Source organism: Barbatula barbatula, assembly GCF_947034865.1.
Source record: "Barbatula barbatula genome assembly, chromosome: 16".
NCBI lineage: Eukaryota > Metazoa > Chordata > Actinopteri > Cypriniformes > Nemacheilidae > Barbatula > Barbatula barbatula.
The window spans coordinates 14,230,875-14,246,135 of NC_136779.1; the positions used below are offsets into that span (position 1 = coordinate 14,230,875).

At 38.5% G+C, this 15,261-nt stretch overlaps 3 protein-coding genes across 5 annotated transcripts in view; 1 reads left to right on the forward strand and 2 right to left on the reverse strand.

Annotated features, from left to right (window-relative positions):
* Positions 1 to 2,782: 2,782 nt before the first annotated feature.
* map2k4b (mitogen-activated protein kinase kinase 4b) lies at positions 2,783 to 10,405 on the reverse strand. Of its 2 annotated transcripts, XM_079476506.1 has the most exons (13): positions 9,934 to 10,405; positions 8,784 to 8,819; positions 8,633 to 8,665; positions 7,960 to 8,062; positions 7,664 to 7,838; positions 6,762 to 6,881; positions 6,519 to 6,638; positions 6,361 to 6,412; positions 6,132 to 6,259; positions 5,953 to 6,030; positions 5,692 to 5,840; positions 5,470 to 5,515; positions 2,783 to 5,035 (listed from the first exon to the last, which is right to left on the reverse strand). In XM_079476506.1, the coding sequence occupies exons 1-13, from the start codon at positions 10,058 to 10,060 to the stop codon at positions 4,922 to 4,924; spliced, it is 1,281 nt and encodes a 426-aa protein (XP_079332632.1). In that variant the 5' UTR covers positions 10,061 to 10,405; the 3' UTR covers positions 2,783 to 4,921. The 2 variants fall into 2 exon arrangements, with proteins under 2 accessions (XP_079332632.1, XP_079332633.1); XM_079476507.1 differs by lacking the exon at positions 8,633 to 8,665 and having other exon boundaries at positions 9,934 to 10,315.
* Positions 10,406 to 10,663: 258 nt separating this feature from the next.
* Positions 10,664 to 12,468, reverse strand: adprm (ADP-ribose/CDP-alcohol diphosphatase, manganese-dependent). Its single transcript, XM_079477269.1, has 3 exons — positions 11,765 to 12,468; positions 11,537 to 11,659; positions 10,664 to 11,443 (listed from the first exon to the last, which is right to left on the reverse strand). The coding sequence occupies exons 1-3, from the start codon at positions 12,384 to 12,386 to the stop codon at positions 11,145 to 11,147; spliced, it is 1,044 nt and encodes a 347-aa protein (XP_079333395.1). The 5' UTR covers positions 12,387 to 12,468; the 3' UTR covers positions 10,664 to 11,144.
* Positions 12,469 to 13,178: 710 nt separating this feature from the next.
* gas7b (growth arrest-specific 7b) overlaps positions 13,179 to 15,261 on the forward strand; it is a 41,740-nt gene continuing 39,657 nt past the window's right edge. Inside the window, exon 1 of one of the 2 annotated variants that reach the window (XM_079476509.1) lies at positions 13,179 to 13,865. In XM_079476509.1, coding sequence (XP_079332635.1) covers positions 13,689 to 13,865 — 177 coding nt within the window. In that variant the 5' untranslated portion in view covers positions 13,179 to 13,688. The remainder of the gene's footprint in view (positions 13,866 to 15,261) is intronic. The other variant, XM_079476510.1, reaches the window with a different exon arrangement.

Below are 15,261 nucleotides of genomic sequence, written 5' to 3' on the forward strand. Positions count from 1 at the left end.
AATTAGAATATCATCAAAAAGTTGATTTATTTCACGAATTCCATTCAAAAAGTGAAACTTGAATATTATATTCATGCATTACACACAAACATTTAAAATATATCAGTCTATTTCTTTTAATTTTTATGATTATATCTGACAACTAAGGAAAATCCCACATTTAGTATCTCAGAAAATTTGAATATTGTGAAAAGGTTAAATATTGAAGACACATGGTGCCACACTCTAATCAGCTAATGAACTCAAAACATCTGCAAAGGCCTTTAAATGACTTGACAGTTGTCCGAAAGACGACCATTGACACCTTGCACAAGGAGGGCAAGAGACAAAAGGTCATTGCAAAAGAGGCTGGCTGTTCACAGAGCTCTGTGTCCAAGCACATTAATAGAGAGGCGAAGGGAAGGAAAAGATGAGGTAGGAAAGAAAAGTCTACAAGCAATAGGGAATCCGCACCCTGGAGAGGATTGTGAAACAAAACCCATTAAAAAATGTGGGGAAGATTCACAAAGAGTGGACTGCAGCTGGAGTCAGTGCTTCAAGAACCACTACGCACAGATGTATGCAAGACATGGGTTTCAGCTGTCGCATTCCTTGTGTCAAGCCACTCTTGAACAACAGACAGCATCAGAAGTGTCCCGCCTGGGCTAAAGACAAAAAGGACAAAAAGGTTCTCTGATGAAAGTAAATTCCCAGAGTCTGGAGAAAGAGAGGAGAGTCACACAATCCACGTTGCTTGAGGACCAGTGTAAAGTTTCCACAGTCAGTGATGGTTTAGGGGTGCCATTTCATCTGCTGGTGTTGGTCCACTGGGTTTTCTAAGGTCCTAGGTCAACACTGCCATATACCCGTAAGTTTTAGAGCACTTGATGCTTCTTGCTGCTGACCAACTTTATGGAGCAGTACCTGGTTTAAGGGCCATGGTATCCCTTAATTGGCCAGCAAACTCACGTGACCTTAACCCCATAGAGAATCTATGGGGCATTGTGAAGAGGACGATGCGATATGCCAGAACCAACAATGCAGAAGGTCACCATCAGAGCAACCTGGGCTCTCATTACACGGGAGCAGTGCCACAGACTGATCGACTCCATGCCACGCCGCATTGATGCAGTTATTCAGGCAAAAGGAGCCCCAACTAAGTATTGAGTGCTGTACATGCTCATACTTTTCATTGAAGACCACTCTTGCCACTGCATTCTGGATCATCTGTAGAGGTTTGGTTGTGCAAGCTGAAAATCCAGCCAGTAGCGCATTGTAATAGTCCACTCTGGACAGGACAAGAGCCTGGACTAGCGGTAGCATGCTCGGACAGGATCCGTCTAATTTTCCTAATGTTGTAGAGGACGACTAGTAATGGGTGGGGCTGGCAACATGATCCATGAAGTGTGGCTGATCATTAATTACCACTCCAAGGTTTCCGGCTGTTCTGGAAGGAGTGCTGGTTGGTGAGCCTAGTTAAATAGAGAGGTTGCGATGAATCTTTAGGTCGGGCAGGATAACAAGCACCTTTCAGCTTCAGATGATGGTCCTTCATCCAGAGCGAAATATCACTCAGGCATACTGAAATGATAGTGATAGAGAAAACCATGACTCCGAATGACAGAACCTAGGGATGTCATGTATACGGAAAAGAGCAACGGTCCAAGCACTGAGCCCTGAGGCACCCCGGTATTGAGATGTTGGGACTCAGACCTCACCTCTCCAGGATACTCTGAATGACCTACCTGAGAGGTAAGACTTGAACCATTGTAGCACCATTCCAGATACACACATAGCCTTAAGGGTCGACAGGAGGATATGGTGGTTGATGGTGTCAAAGGCAGAGATCCAGTAGGATGAGTACAGATGATTTAGTGGCTGCTCTTGCCAGTCTCAGGGCTTCAATGACGCCGTCTCGGTGGAATGAGCGCTCTTGAAACCAGACTGGTTGCTGTCCAGGAGGTTGTATTGCTTGAGGAAGGTGGAGAGCTGTATAAATACAAGATCCTCAAGAGTTTCGGCAATGAATGGGATGCAAATAACCCTCTGTAGTTATCTAACAGTACAGAATTAAGAGTGGGTTGCTTCAGTAGCGGGGAAATACGGGTAAATAAGACTGTGGGAATGTACCAGATGTGAAAGACAAGTATATAATGTGGGTAAGAACAACCGATGGATCCGATCTAGCAGGCAGGTAGTCCTGTGGTTAGAAAAAATGACCTTGGAAACGTCAACTTCAGACAGGAGAGAGAAAGAGGGGAGTGAGCATGTGAGTAAAGATTGATAGAGACCGATGTCAGTAGGATCTTTAGATTATGCGCCACTTTCTCTCAGCAGATCTAAGCACGGTGCGATGCTTACGGAGAACATCAGATAACCAGGGGGCAGAAGGGGATGCACGGGCTGGCCTAGATGTAATCGGGCATAAACTGTCTACGCAGGAAGTTAGTGCGGAGCAAAGAGTGTTGGTGGCGCTGTTAGTATTCAACAGGGAGGGAGCATATTGGATGGAAGAGTGTTCGTAGATTGCGTGACTTGCGCCTGAATGTGATCAGTGGGGAAGTGTGTGTTGTGTTTGGAGAAGTTAGGTCGAGATCAACAGAGATGAGGAAATTATCAGACATGGGCAGCGCGGTGACCTGGGAGTGATGAGTAAAGCAGTAGCGTGTGTAGATAAGATCTAGCTGATTACCATTGAATTTGCAAACTCATACAGCAGAAATTGTAACATTTATCACAGTTTTTCGAGGGTTACGTATTCTTGAATGAGTTTTGGTGTATATATATATAATGTACACAGGCAATGGCTGAGTAATTGGTTTTATTCTAGCATTTAGCTCATTTGCGTGTTCAGATCTAACAGAGCAGTATGACAAAGTCAAAGCCACATTCAAATTCTGTAACAAATGACCTGCAGGCAAATACTTTGATCATATTAATAACGTGAACTCGATTTCACATGTTCTCATGAAATATGTGACGTGTATAAGACAAAAGCCTCGAAGCAGTCAAAGGTTAATATACCCAAACCTGAACATATACGGCATTAATCCCTGCACGTTTCCTTGTTAAATTTTTACAGATTACTGTTCTCACCGTACAATTAAAATATTTTCACAGTGATTTTTCTGTACATATTTCCCACTCTTGATACAATATAATACACATCATCCTTAAAAATATTTTACCCCCTTTACTTAACATTCTGGTGATTTGCTATTTGCGCACTAGTCATTCTTAGACAAAAAATTATTTCTGTGAAATTGTTAAGGTTGATCATAAGACATTCACCACAGAGCCTGTTGACAAATAAATGGCATATATTGATGAACTGACATGTGACAATTATATTTAAGTTTTTCTGACACTTAAAAAACTCTCTCAACAACACTATCTGGTGCCATATAATTGTACAATCAAACCAGTTTTCCTCAAAATGCTTTGATAATCGCTGTACATCTCTTAAAATAAGTGATCTATCAGTGTATTATTATTTGAGGGGTAGGTCGGGGCTCCAGATGCATTCCATCCACACTGCCAAATCCAACCATAACATGCTTAAAGGTCGAGCTTTCGGAGACATCTGTGAAACAATGCAGAATCCACCGTTCTACAGTTCACCAATGTTGTCAGGGAAAACGTATCTATAAATACACATTTACAGTGGACGAGAAGTTCCCTGCATATCTACACTGTAAAACTTTGCTGTAATTTTGCATCAGGTTTGCCAGTGACTTACTGTAGATTTCATTTACAATTTTGTCATAAACGTAGCTTTGATAGTTCTTATATTTTCTTTCAAAAACAAATTATTTTCTAGGTCACTTTTCTTTGTTATGTAAATGTATCGTAAATTAGAAAGTGTTTAGTATTTTACTAGAAAACAAAAATGCAGTGTAATGCCAGTAATGATAAAGTTTTATTCAAATTAAAAACAGTACTAATAGTAAAATATTAACTAGTAATTGAAGCTACATTTAGTTACTGGCAGACCTGCTGCAAAATTACAGAACTGTTTTACAGTGTATGCATTCAGTACACAAGACACAATTCTCTTTGATATAGTAAAAAACATTTGGATCAAGACATCTTATTGCATATGTAGAGAGTAAAGCTACTTAAACATTTCCTTGATGTAGTTCAATACCTTTGCATACAGATTCATTAAATTAAAAGAATGACAATTGTGTCAAATGTATGTGGTTTTGTTGATGATCTATACACGTTTAAAGCAAAACCCTTTTTTTCATTTGTGTTTCATAGCAATCCATTTTGGCAAACATGTGTTTTCATAGCTAACAGACAAAGCCGGATCTGACAGTCTTTGAAATGGACAAATTCAGGTTCAGCTTAATATTCAAAAGGATCACACACAGGACAAAATAAATGGCAAAGGATGTTCTGCTGAAGCTAGCTAGCATTGGTTTACGCACCATGGTTTAAATGGCTTTAAATGGGAGCCGATCCTTATTGCACGAAACATTAGGGACTGGGATGTATTTCTCTTTAAACACAATCACTTCGTATATGATGGATGCCTAGCAGAAAATATGAGACCATTAACCAATTCTTTCATTTTACTGAATGAAAAAAACCATCTTGCTTTTGTCCTCTGTAATATATTTATTTCTAAGCACTGAAAAACAAAATAAATGACTTGTATATTGAGGCCAGAGGGAGCAAAACCACTTGCAAAGTAACAATGCAGTATACTTGCAACTGTACAGTTAAAGGAACTGTATACACCCACCTCAACCTCATTTTGGTGCAATAAATGAATTAGAATCATCAGTGCTTTGAAATAAAACCCTCATCACAGAGATCAACATTTCAAAGTAGGATTTGTAATTCAGTAAAACTTCAAAACGGTTAAGTTTTGTGAGGCGCTGTATGCACACCAGATGGTTGCCGATCCGTTCTCTGTTCAACAGACCGGTCACCATCAGTCAACATACATGGGAGAGCTGGGGGATGTGGGCATTTGATCTAATATTTTACACACATAACTGGCAACGTCCACAACTCGCTCTTCATACATCAGGATAAATGGATGTTTCTGCGGAACAGAACCAAAAAGAACATTTTTAAATGATTGTCAAATTTAGTCTTCCAATTGAAAATTTTCGGGCCATACCACAAAATAATTGCATTATTTTAAGTTACAGCTATTAAAGACATAGTTCACCCTCTTGTCATTTCAAACCTGTTTGACCTTCTTTATTCTGCAGAACACAAAAGAAGATATTTTAAAGAATGTTGGTAACCAAACAATGGCGGTACCCATTGACATGCATTGGTTTTGTGTCCATTAGTTAATGGGTGCTGCCGCTGTTCGGTCATACTCGTCTTAAATGACAAGAACATGAGTAAATGATGACAACATTTTTTATTTTGATGAACTATACCTCTAGAAGTATTATATTATTTCAATTTCATGCTATTATCATAACATGACAAATAACAATATAAAATAAATGACTTAGCATTTACCAGCAGTTCTCTGTACTTTGGCCTCTTCGACTCATCTTTTGTAAGGCTGAAAGGGGACCAGAAAAGTCACATGATCAAACAAAGACACACGGTCAAACTTCACACATCGAATGCACAGGTGTACATGAATCATGCTCGCTTTACACTGTTAGAATACTATTCAGGCAAACACTTCAAAACACAAAGACATGCCTTAGCCACATGTGTTTACACTAAACTCACCATAGATTGACAAACTGGATGAATTTGGGTGAAAACTGCCTCTCATCGGAGTTGCTGAGATGTGGAGGGTCACCCTTCACCACCTGTGTCAGCTGATCAAACACGCTGTTCCATTTGGGGTAGGGAAAACGTCCCGTGGCAAGTTCATACTAGATAAACAAAGTCATCCAGCAGTTAACTTGGAACAACACATTGTTAATTTTACCCATTTTGAACGTAAGTGTTTTCTACGCATAAGAGAAAGTTGGTTTGTTGACATACCAACGTGATTCCCAAACTCCAAACGTCTGAGCGGACATCATATCCTTGTCTAGACGCACTGGGATCTATCCGTTCAGGCTATAAATGACACATGGTTTAATAAACGACACAAAACTAGCATTTTGGACTACAGAATATATCTACACAATGGTTTATAGAGGAAAAGAATTGTGTCTCACAGCCATGTAAGGTCTACATCCAGCATCTCTGGTTTTGGCAATGGAGTCGACTAACTGTCCACTGATACCAAAATCACAAAGCTTAATGTTGCCATTTCTATCCAGAAGAATGTTGGAGGGTTTGATGTCTGTGAGAAATTAAATTGAATAATTTCACGTTATGAATTGACACAGAGCATACATGACCCATCTTCATTCGGCTTCAGTACATTGTGAATGTTCTCCTCACCTCTGTGGATTATTTTCAAGTTTTCTTTCAAGTGATTCAGTGCTTTCACAGTCTGTAGAAAAATGTTCAGCAAAAGAGCAGTTATATTTCATTTAGCATATTAGAAAGTAATTATATAATGTATAGAATCATAACACGAATAACAGTAAGTCACTTACCGCTAATGTAATTTTGCCTAATATTTCCTCTGGAATGACATCATCTAAAGCACAATATACATATTTGTAGAATTTGTCGAGGGAGGTAGACATAAGTTCCATACATATCCAACAGTCGCCCTGCACACAAACACAAAAACAGTTTAAGCATTCAAGCCCTGTATAATATTTTTACAATGTACCAACCCAAACCATACAAAAAGTGATAAAGTGTAAAGGTTCAGTTGGAGATGAACAGCTCACCTCTCGAAACAAAGCGCCGTAGAACTGGACAATATATGGACAGTCGCTACTCCTCATCACTACATCTAAATCCATGAGAAGCTGTTTCTGTTCTTTCTCATCAACAGTGGAGCGAATCCTCTGCATTGCACACAAGAACACTTTAGCACAGACACATCATGGCACAGCCTCTGACAGTTTTAAAATGTGGAAGAATTCTTTCGAAGATCAAACAGATATCCCTGCCAAAAGATCATGAAGCTCCTCGGAGCCTTTTCGGTTCCAAATCTACAGCTAACTGCTGCATGTCTGTAGCACGTAAGCCTGACCTATTTATAACCAGAAAATGCTAAAGCACTAAACCTGGAGGTGGCGCTATTATAAAGCACAATGACATTTTTTTGCTTCCATCTTCGAAATCACATGGGCTTCAACTAAATCCTCTGACTTCCCTTAAAGGACAGTTCATCATACATTATGTTGTTTAATTTCCCAACAGTATTTCGAATATCTTCTATATACGGTTTTGGAATGACATGAGGGGGAATAAGGGATAAAAATGGGTAAGGTACACTTTAGACGTTCTTCAGAATTAGTTTATACACATTTCTAAACCTAGAACCACAGTGCCATGTATATCCTGAAATCTACATCCAATTTGGTAACATGCCAACATTGTTAAGACATTCACAAATTTTCATCTAAATGATCTAATTTCATCTAATTCAGCCAGGAACGCTTTGACTAAATAATCTGTCTAGCTTTGCAAACATTAAATTGAGAAAGTTTGAGCCTTTAAAGACTGTTTGAACTGTATATGTACATATAAGCTGTGGCTACGCTCTTCCTCCCTTTCTCAAAATAACTGAACCGATGGATAATGTTTTAATACTTTTTAAAATACATTAAAAAACTTGAATTACCTTGACGGCCATGATTTGACCACTGGGTTTATGCACCATGTTGTTTACAGAGCCGTAGGCTCCCCTCCCGATTTCCCCCAGATCCTTCAGATCCTCGGCCGTGAAGTCACAATGCTGCTCTGGAGAAATCTTCAGCTTTCCTGACGACTCGATACTGTGTGTCCGCAACCTCTCTCTGAAAGTCAATTATAATAAATAGTCTGAATAAATAAAATAACAGACCTATTTACCATTTGTATATACATGGTTGTCTAAATGTTTAATCTGGGCATAAGTGTTTACTGTCACAAACTTACATGTGAGCGTTCTGGAATGGAGGATTAGCCGTTGTGATGGGAAGCCTTGCAGTTGGTTTGACTGGTGGATTGGCAAAGTTTAACTTAAGTGCTTTGCGTTTACCTGTAAAGCAGAACATCCTTATTTAGAAACGTCTAATAAATCAAAAAGGTATGAAATAAACACAAAAAGGGGAAAAAGATGAAAAAAATGAGATGATTCTAAATCAATGAAATGTAATTCACCAAGATGCAGAAATATTTATTATTAGCTGTAATTATATAATAATTTCAATAATGATATATTGATTGTTGAATTTCAAACAATAGTACTTATAAACTGAAATGTGTTTTACATTTAAATATATAAAAATGTATAAGCGGTGCTTGTTGAACCATTGTCTACAGATTTCAACAACGCTTAAGCCTGTTATTATGAACATGAATGAAAAATCATTGTTAAAAAGAGGTGTGAAATTATTAAATAATACTGCAGAAAAATTAAGTCATTTTCTGTTTTCTGTAATTTCCTATAGGTACATGCTTAACTTTTTATCATTCACTCATTAGAAATAATAATTTATTTGGATGATTCATGACAGAAACCGTATCCTATCATCCGGTGAGCGGACTACACAGAGTAAACCACAGAAGTGCGGAAAGAGATTATATTGGCACAGAAAACTGGGCTTACTTTGGGTTACTCCAGAGAGATTTATTTGAAATCCTGAAAAAGGGGGGAAATGAGGAATGAAAGAAAATAAACAAGAATGCGGATGATGAAATACTGAAATGATGATAAAACAAACAACGCAGAATTACAATAAAAATACACCAGTACATACCCGTTTCATTTTGACACCTCCAGCATGTATTTGAATCTGCATGTAAATGGGGGAATGAAGCATGTGTTTAAAAATGATAATAAAATATTTTTTAAATGTATATACACATGTTACCTATTTACAGAGACAGACTTATTATGTTCCACCCAACTGACAACATGGGCTACCCGAGGGCGTTCCTACCCAAGCTCATATAAACAACTACACATTGATTGACTCGTGTGCTACATGAGCATGCACACAATTTCATATACCTCCAGGGCAATTCCACCATGCAAAACAAGTCGACCTTTCTATAAATAGCTCAGATGTCAATATTTAGTGCTTTAAATACCCATGTCAGGTCTCTCAAAGTTACATTTTTAAAGCAACTTTACTTTGACATTTCCAGAGATTTTCCATAATCAATGATTTACTCTATTAGAACTGTCACGTCCATAATAGCCAATTTCCCTAAGAAAAAAACGATTTTATATTCTCCATTTGCTTTCTATTATTGCTTCTGGTTTGTGCGTTTTAATTCACAGAAATCTATCAAAATATGTTGTTTCTCACCTCAATAATACATATCTAAGTTTATATATGTGTATATAGATGCACATAAACGTACGTGTTTATTGTGGTTTTACTACAGACACCATAAGGCAAAACAGTGATTTATTTTCGTAAGAGCTGTCGTTTTTAGTAGTATTCATTTATCACATATAACTGTGTATCTCTGTTAAAGATGAACCTATAAAAACCAAACTAATCGGCTGTGCTTCCAAAACTAGTAACCTAGCTAGACGTCGCAGGTACATGCAAGATATTTGCATCCGAATGCTATGATGTTTAATAGTGACATGGTAAGTAGGAAGCTTGCTGTGTTCCACTGTTTTGAGACACAAGCATTGAATGCAATACAGGCCTGCGGGCCTCGAAAGACAAATGTCGACTATAAACAACAGCTGTACACAAACGCATTATTTCGGAATAACTATCGTGGCGTTACGATTTATTTGCCACTGTAAACAACATTGCCCATCGGGAAACGCGAGAGACCGGGCCCGGCCTAACCACTTCCAGGCTGCGTTAGCGATGCACCAATAGATAATGTCACTTTAATAGACACGATAAGCAACACATCTGTAACGTTATTTGAATCCCTTACCCTGCATGTTGCTCACTGTCGTGAAGTGTTGCGTCTGCATCTGCGGGTGGTGTAGCATGGATCCCGCAGCGCTAATGCTCCTATTGCATGAAGTTGGCGACTTGGTGGTGGGACTGGGAGTCGCCATTGTGGAGCTGTTTGATTCCGGCAGCAGCTCTAGCGGCTGCAATGCAGTGAGCTAAAATTACCCTCTGGACACAGGAATCAGCACTGTACACTTAAGAGAGCCGACTACTGAGGTAAACCGTGAAGGACTCCACACCCCATTCGCTTGAGTTTAGAAGGGAGCGGGTTAAATAATGTCCTAAAGGCGGGACGGGACAACCAGCTTCGATGAGTAGCTGCGCCTCACTCGGCTGAAGCTAAAGCTGTGTGGTTGCCAGGTGCACGAAAACTCCTATAGGGTATTAAATGCTAGTTTGAGGGAGGAAGCTGTGGGTTTCGCTATTGTCATTCATGAATGTCAGGAGAAAATGAAATAGATTTGAAAAACCTTATATGACGTGAGGTCCAAAAAGGAAAATAATTATTGTCTAATATAAAACATCTGATGTAGTTTTTACCTTCTACTTATTTTACTCATGTTTAATTCAAATACATTTCTAATGGTATTTAATTTAAACTGGAGAACATTTTGTGAACATCTTACTTGTTTTATAACTATGGCGTTTTGCTTGAACGTACAATTAAAACTCCATTTATCAATTTAATAATGAAACTTTAATAACTTTAAGTTGAAAGGTTTTTTATTTGCGTTTTACAATGTACTTTAATAGAACAATAAATCAATACATTTACAAATATTTTTAATGTACACATAAATAGACACATTGAAACCTGTTGGTTTATTTTGTGTTTTAAAACGTAGATAAATAACATGTTAATATAAAAATATAATACATTAACAATGTAACACCAAAATAATCAGACAGAATGACATTTGTTTATTTTATTGAATGGTGTCATTGTATTATGTGACAATGACATGTTATGCCCTAAATACAATACGTTTATATTTTAAACAGATAAACAATTTCAGCTGATCAATTTGTAGAAAGTAAATTTAAACGTATGCTGCCTTTCCTCTTTAAAATAGCCCAGAGGTTTTTATTTAGTTTAGGGTTTGTACCTCTACTGCCATACAGCAAAATAAAATACGGTTTCTCTTGCATATCAGAAATACACAAAATTATATATTTATTCCCTTAGATTTAAAAGGAATTTGGGTACGTGAAAACTCTGTCCATAACCCTTCCATTGCCCTTCAGAACCATCTGGTCATCATAGACATAAACAGTCCCAAAGGCATGACTATCTGGATGGGTTTCAATCACCCCTTCCAGTGTTAGGTGGTGAATCCCAGATGCATCTATGTGATATCCTCCATCATGGTCATGCCCCGCTATAAAGCAAACCACGCTCTTATGAGAGTGAAGAATAGAGAGTATTGCATCGTAGTTCCAAGCAAGGCAAATTGGATCTGTTGAGTGTGGGTGAACCGGAAGATGGCCTGTAAAATAGACAGAAACCTGAAAAGACCTGGAATCAAGTTAAACAAGATCCATCTCAAATATAATATTATACAAAAGTAGATCATACTTACTAACAATAGTCACTCTTTCGTGTTTCTGGTCAGCAAGAGTTAAGACTTCATCAAACCACTGAAGCTGCTCCTGGCTAAACGCTCCATTAAATTTCACAAATCTTTGATCTAACAAACCAGACACTGCAAGCATATTGAGTGAATTTCTTTAACCATGAACCATATCAGAACAGCAACACAAATAGTGCACAAATGTTTTATTTTATGGAGAAAAACATTTCATAATACCCGGAGGACAGTTGAGGTCGTCATTGTTGTTGTGTTCTTTCAGTATTTTCATAGCCTGGTTGTACTTTTCACTGGTCGGATCTCTACCTATGATGCTCAAGTCATACGCATCGAGAACTACAAATCGAAACTTAGGGGCGGGGCTGAAGTGATACGCATATATCTCGTCATCAATAAGGCCGCTTCCGGGTTCGGCGTTCTCCCCGCTGTTGATCGGAGACGCGAAAAGTGTGTTTCTATTGAAGTTGTAAAACTCGTGATTGACCCACACATTATGTACCTTAAACAAACTGTTTTCAAATTCATTCACGACGTCCTCCAGGGCTCGATCCGAAGCCTCGTGTGTCTTATTGTGTCCATCGATAATGTCTCCTAGCTGCAGAATGAAACTGGGGTTGACTCGTTCCTCTTTCCAACCCTGGATTGCCGAGCGCAGCAGTTCCAGACTGTTCCTGTAATAACGTTTCCTTATCTTCAAAAAATTGAATCCGTCGTCTATGTCTGCGTACTGTATGTCTGCGATTACCCCGAAAGTAAACAATGGTCGCGTGGAGTTCTCCATTACTTCGCGTGTTCCGTCTTTGTGAGGTCCGGGCGTGTAAACCAATACAATTCTTGGCATTCCGAGAATGAAGTATAAATGCAGCAAGAGTTAAGTCGACACTCCATTGTATGACTATGCTCTATTAACCCGTGCAGTAATTGAATATGCATTTAAAGTTGATGGAGTGTACCATCACGAGGGGTGCCAAAATAAAAAGTTGAATGAAGTATGGTAACGGGAAAAATGCAGTAAATGTTGGAGATCGTACGTTTGGGTAGACCGCATATGCTTGTTTAAATATATATATAACATTAAATAAAATCACGAGTCATTGAAGATGTTCAGATCATCAGATAACACTACATGTTTATGACCACTAGAGGGAGTCACGATTCAAGCCTATGACGTTGGGATGGCAGCCGAGTTCTTATTTGGTATCGTAGACGAGTGCATTTGTTGCTACAATTGTTACAGCAGAGTAACAACTTTACTTTAAATGCTTAAAAAGTATCATTCAAGTATAAGCATTCATTCAAAACGTAGGGAGTGTTATTCAACACGAAATCTATCTAAATAAAACAGTCGATTGAAACAACCTGATGTGATGTCTACTGTGAGGCGCATTGAGAAAGCAACTTTTAATTGCGCTATACAAACTAAATGTATTATTATTATTATTACTATTAATAAATCTTGTAGAATATTTTCACTTGTTTTGTCGCTTTCTTTAAAAAAAACTAAGCACAATCACACATTTAAAGAGTAAACGATTTGACATAAATATAGTAGTATCTAAAATCATCTTAAATAGAATAAAGGTGTCTTAATAAATTGAGGTAAATATGTCCCTGTGGAGATTTAGGACAGGACACGTTTATCAAAATAATCTGTAATGCTGGTTCTGATCTGATAGTTAAAAGCCGAAATATGATGTTATCTGCTGATCTCGAGCAGCCACCAGGTAGTCTGGAAACAGTGATTTTTAGTTGTCATTTAAGATTTCACTTAAATTAGTAATCTGTCGGGATTTTATTCATAGGGTTCATTTAAATCAAACTTTTGAAAATGAGTCAATGGCGGGGGATTTCTGCTTTGAAAGGGGAAGACAAGATGAGTATATTTCTGCACTGGATGATGAGAGTGGGTGTGTTCATTTACACGGCACATTGTGAAAGCCTCTCATTCTAGTGCCACGCGTTTACCGTGGTGTGAGACGTCAGGTCGGGCATCAAACTCAACCATTCGGATTACAGTGCGCGGACGACAGCGGATACACATTTTTATGATCAAATAATTTTCAACGTTATCTGGGATAGTCCGCTCGAATCAGGACCTCGTTTGGAGTAAGGCGTCTTTCATTCATCATCTGAGGAGTTTACGATGTCTGGATCTTTCTGTCGAAGTTTGTATGCTTTCAACGGAGATCAACATGAGCAGGGGTTGAAGTTCGAGGCCGGTGAACTGATCAAAATAACACAGGTAATGGACGGTGGATGGTGGGAAGGTGAGAAAGACGGCGTCAGGGGATGGTTTCCATCAACGTACGTTCAAGAAGAGGTGAGATTGCGCTTTAACGTACTGAGATTTATCCGCCATGAGCGCATAATAAACATTTTTCGATGTTTGTGATCTACAGCCATAAATGATTGGATGTGTCAACATCAGAACGATACGAAGCCTGAATCGCATTCAGATGCTGAAGTTTTTATGCAACACCTGCGCAAGGTGTTTTAGTTCTGTTATTACGTCATGTATCGATTTACCACTTGGGATTTAGGAAGTAAGATCGGGAGAAAACAGCAGACTTTCACTCACAACTTTGCAACAGGTTTTGAACTTGAAGGTTTCTATTCATGTGCAAGATTGGCTGTTTCATTCAAGGGGGTGGTGATATCTCTTATCATTGATGATGTGATGTTGTTGCGGCATAGCCCATAAACTGGTGTAGACTTCCTCGTTCCACAAGTCTGGCTGGATCGGTGTTCTTTTTTGCATCATAATGAATAAATGCATTCTGTATCTCTGTTGGCAATGCCAAGATTATGAGTTCGATTCCCAGGAAATGCTCATACTGATGTATGACTGGAATGCTGTTGCTTTGGGATAAGTACCAAACACATATAAGCAAAGGAATTGGAAAGTGGCCATTCTTACTGATGGAGGAAGTGTTTTTCATTGATCTTAAACACCACTTCCTCTTTTTAATCTGGCATTGTTAACATGCAACTACAATAAAATTGGAAACCAAACTCCAGGGACCTGCTATTCTGAATTAAACACCTCTGTTGTTTACAGGCGGTTCTCATGAGCTGTCACGCCTCAAGTTTCTCACTTTCTGCAGTTGCATTCTGACAGTGCGGTGACACATGCAATGTGCGATTGTATAAAGTAGGCTATGTAGTGAGCTAAGTGTATTCATCCTAAAATAAACACCGCATTACATTGTACATGTTCACGGACATCTCAAATACGATAATATTCCAGAGTTTTGTTCAAAATAAACACGACAAATGTAAACAACATAAGATACTCTTCCTATAGCAAGTCATTTTGTTTGCTTCAGTGTGGTGATGTATACAGGTTAGCATACGGCTGTGACAGCAAGCCTTTATGGTTTCACGTATGAAGGTAGTAAGTTTCACAGAGGAACAACACATTAGCACTAGACCCTCCCCCCCGCCGAAACCCCCCCCCCACACACACACACAGAAAGTGAAACATATGACATGAATTACAAAGCAAACAAAAATAAATATCTGATCATTTGACCAAAAAAAATATTTTGACCGAAGGTTACATCATAGAATAAATCAGTGACAGTGTGCCAAGCTTTTACAGCTGAATCCCCCTTCCAAATTTAATGAATCTGACAGAAGCACAGGAAATAGCCCGTTTGCTATGAAAATTAAATATGACAGACATGGCGCTTTGATTCACAATGCTTAGTGAGTAT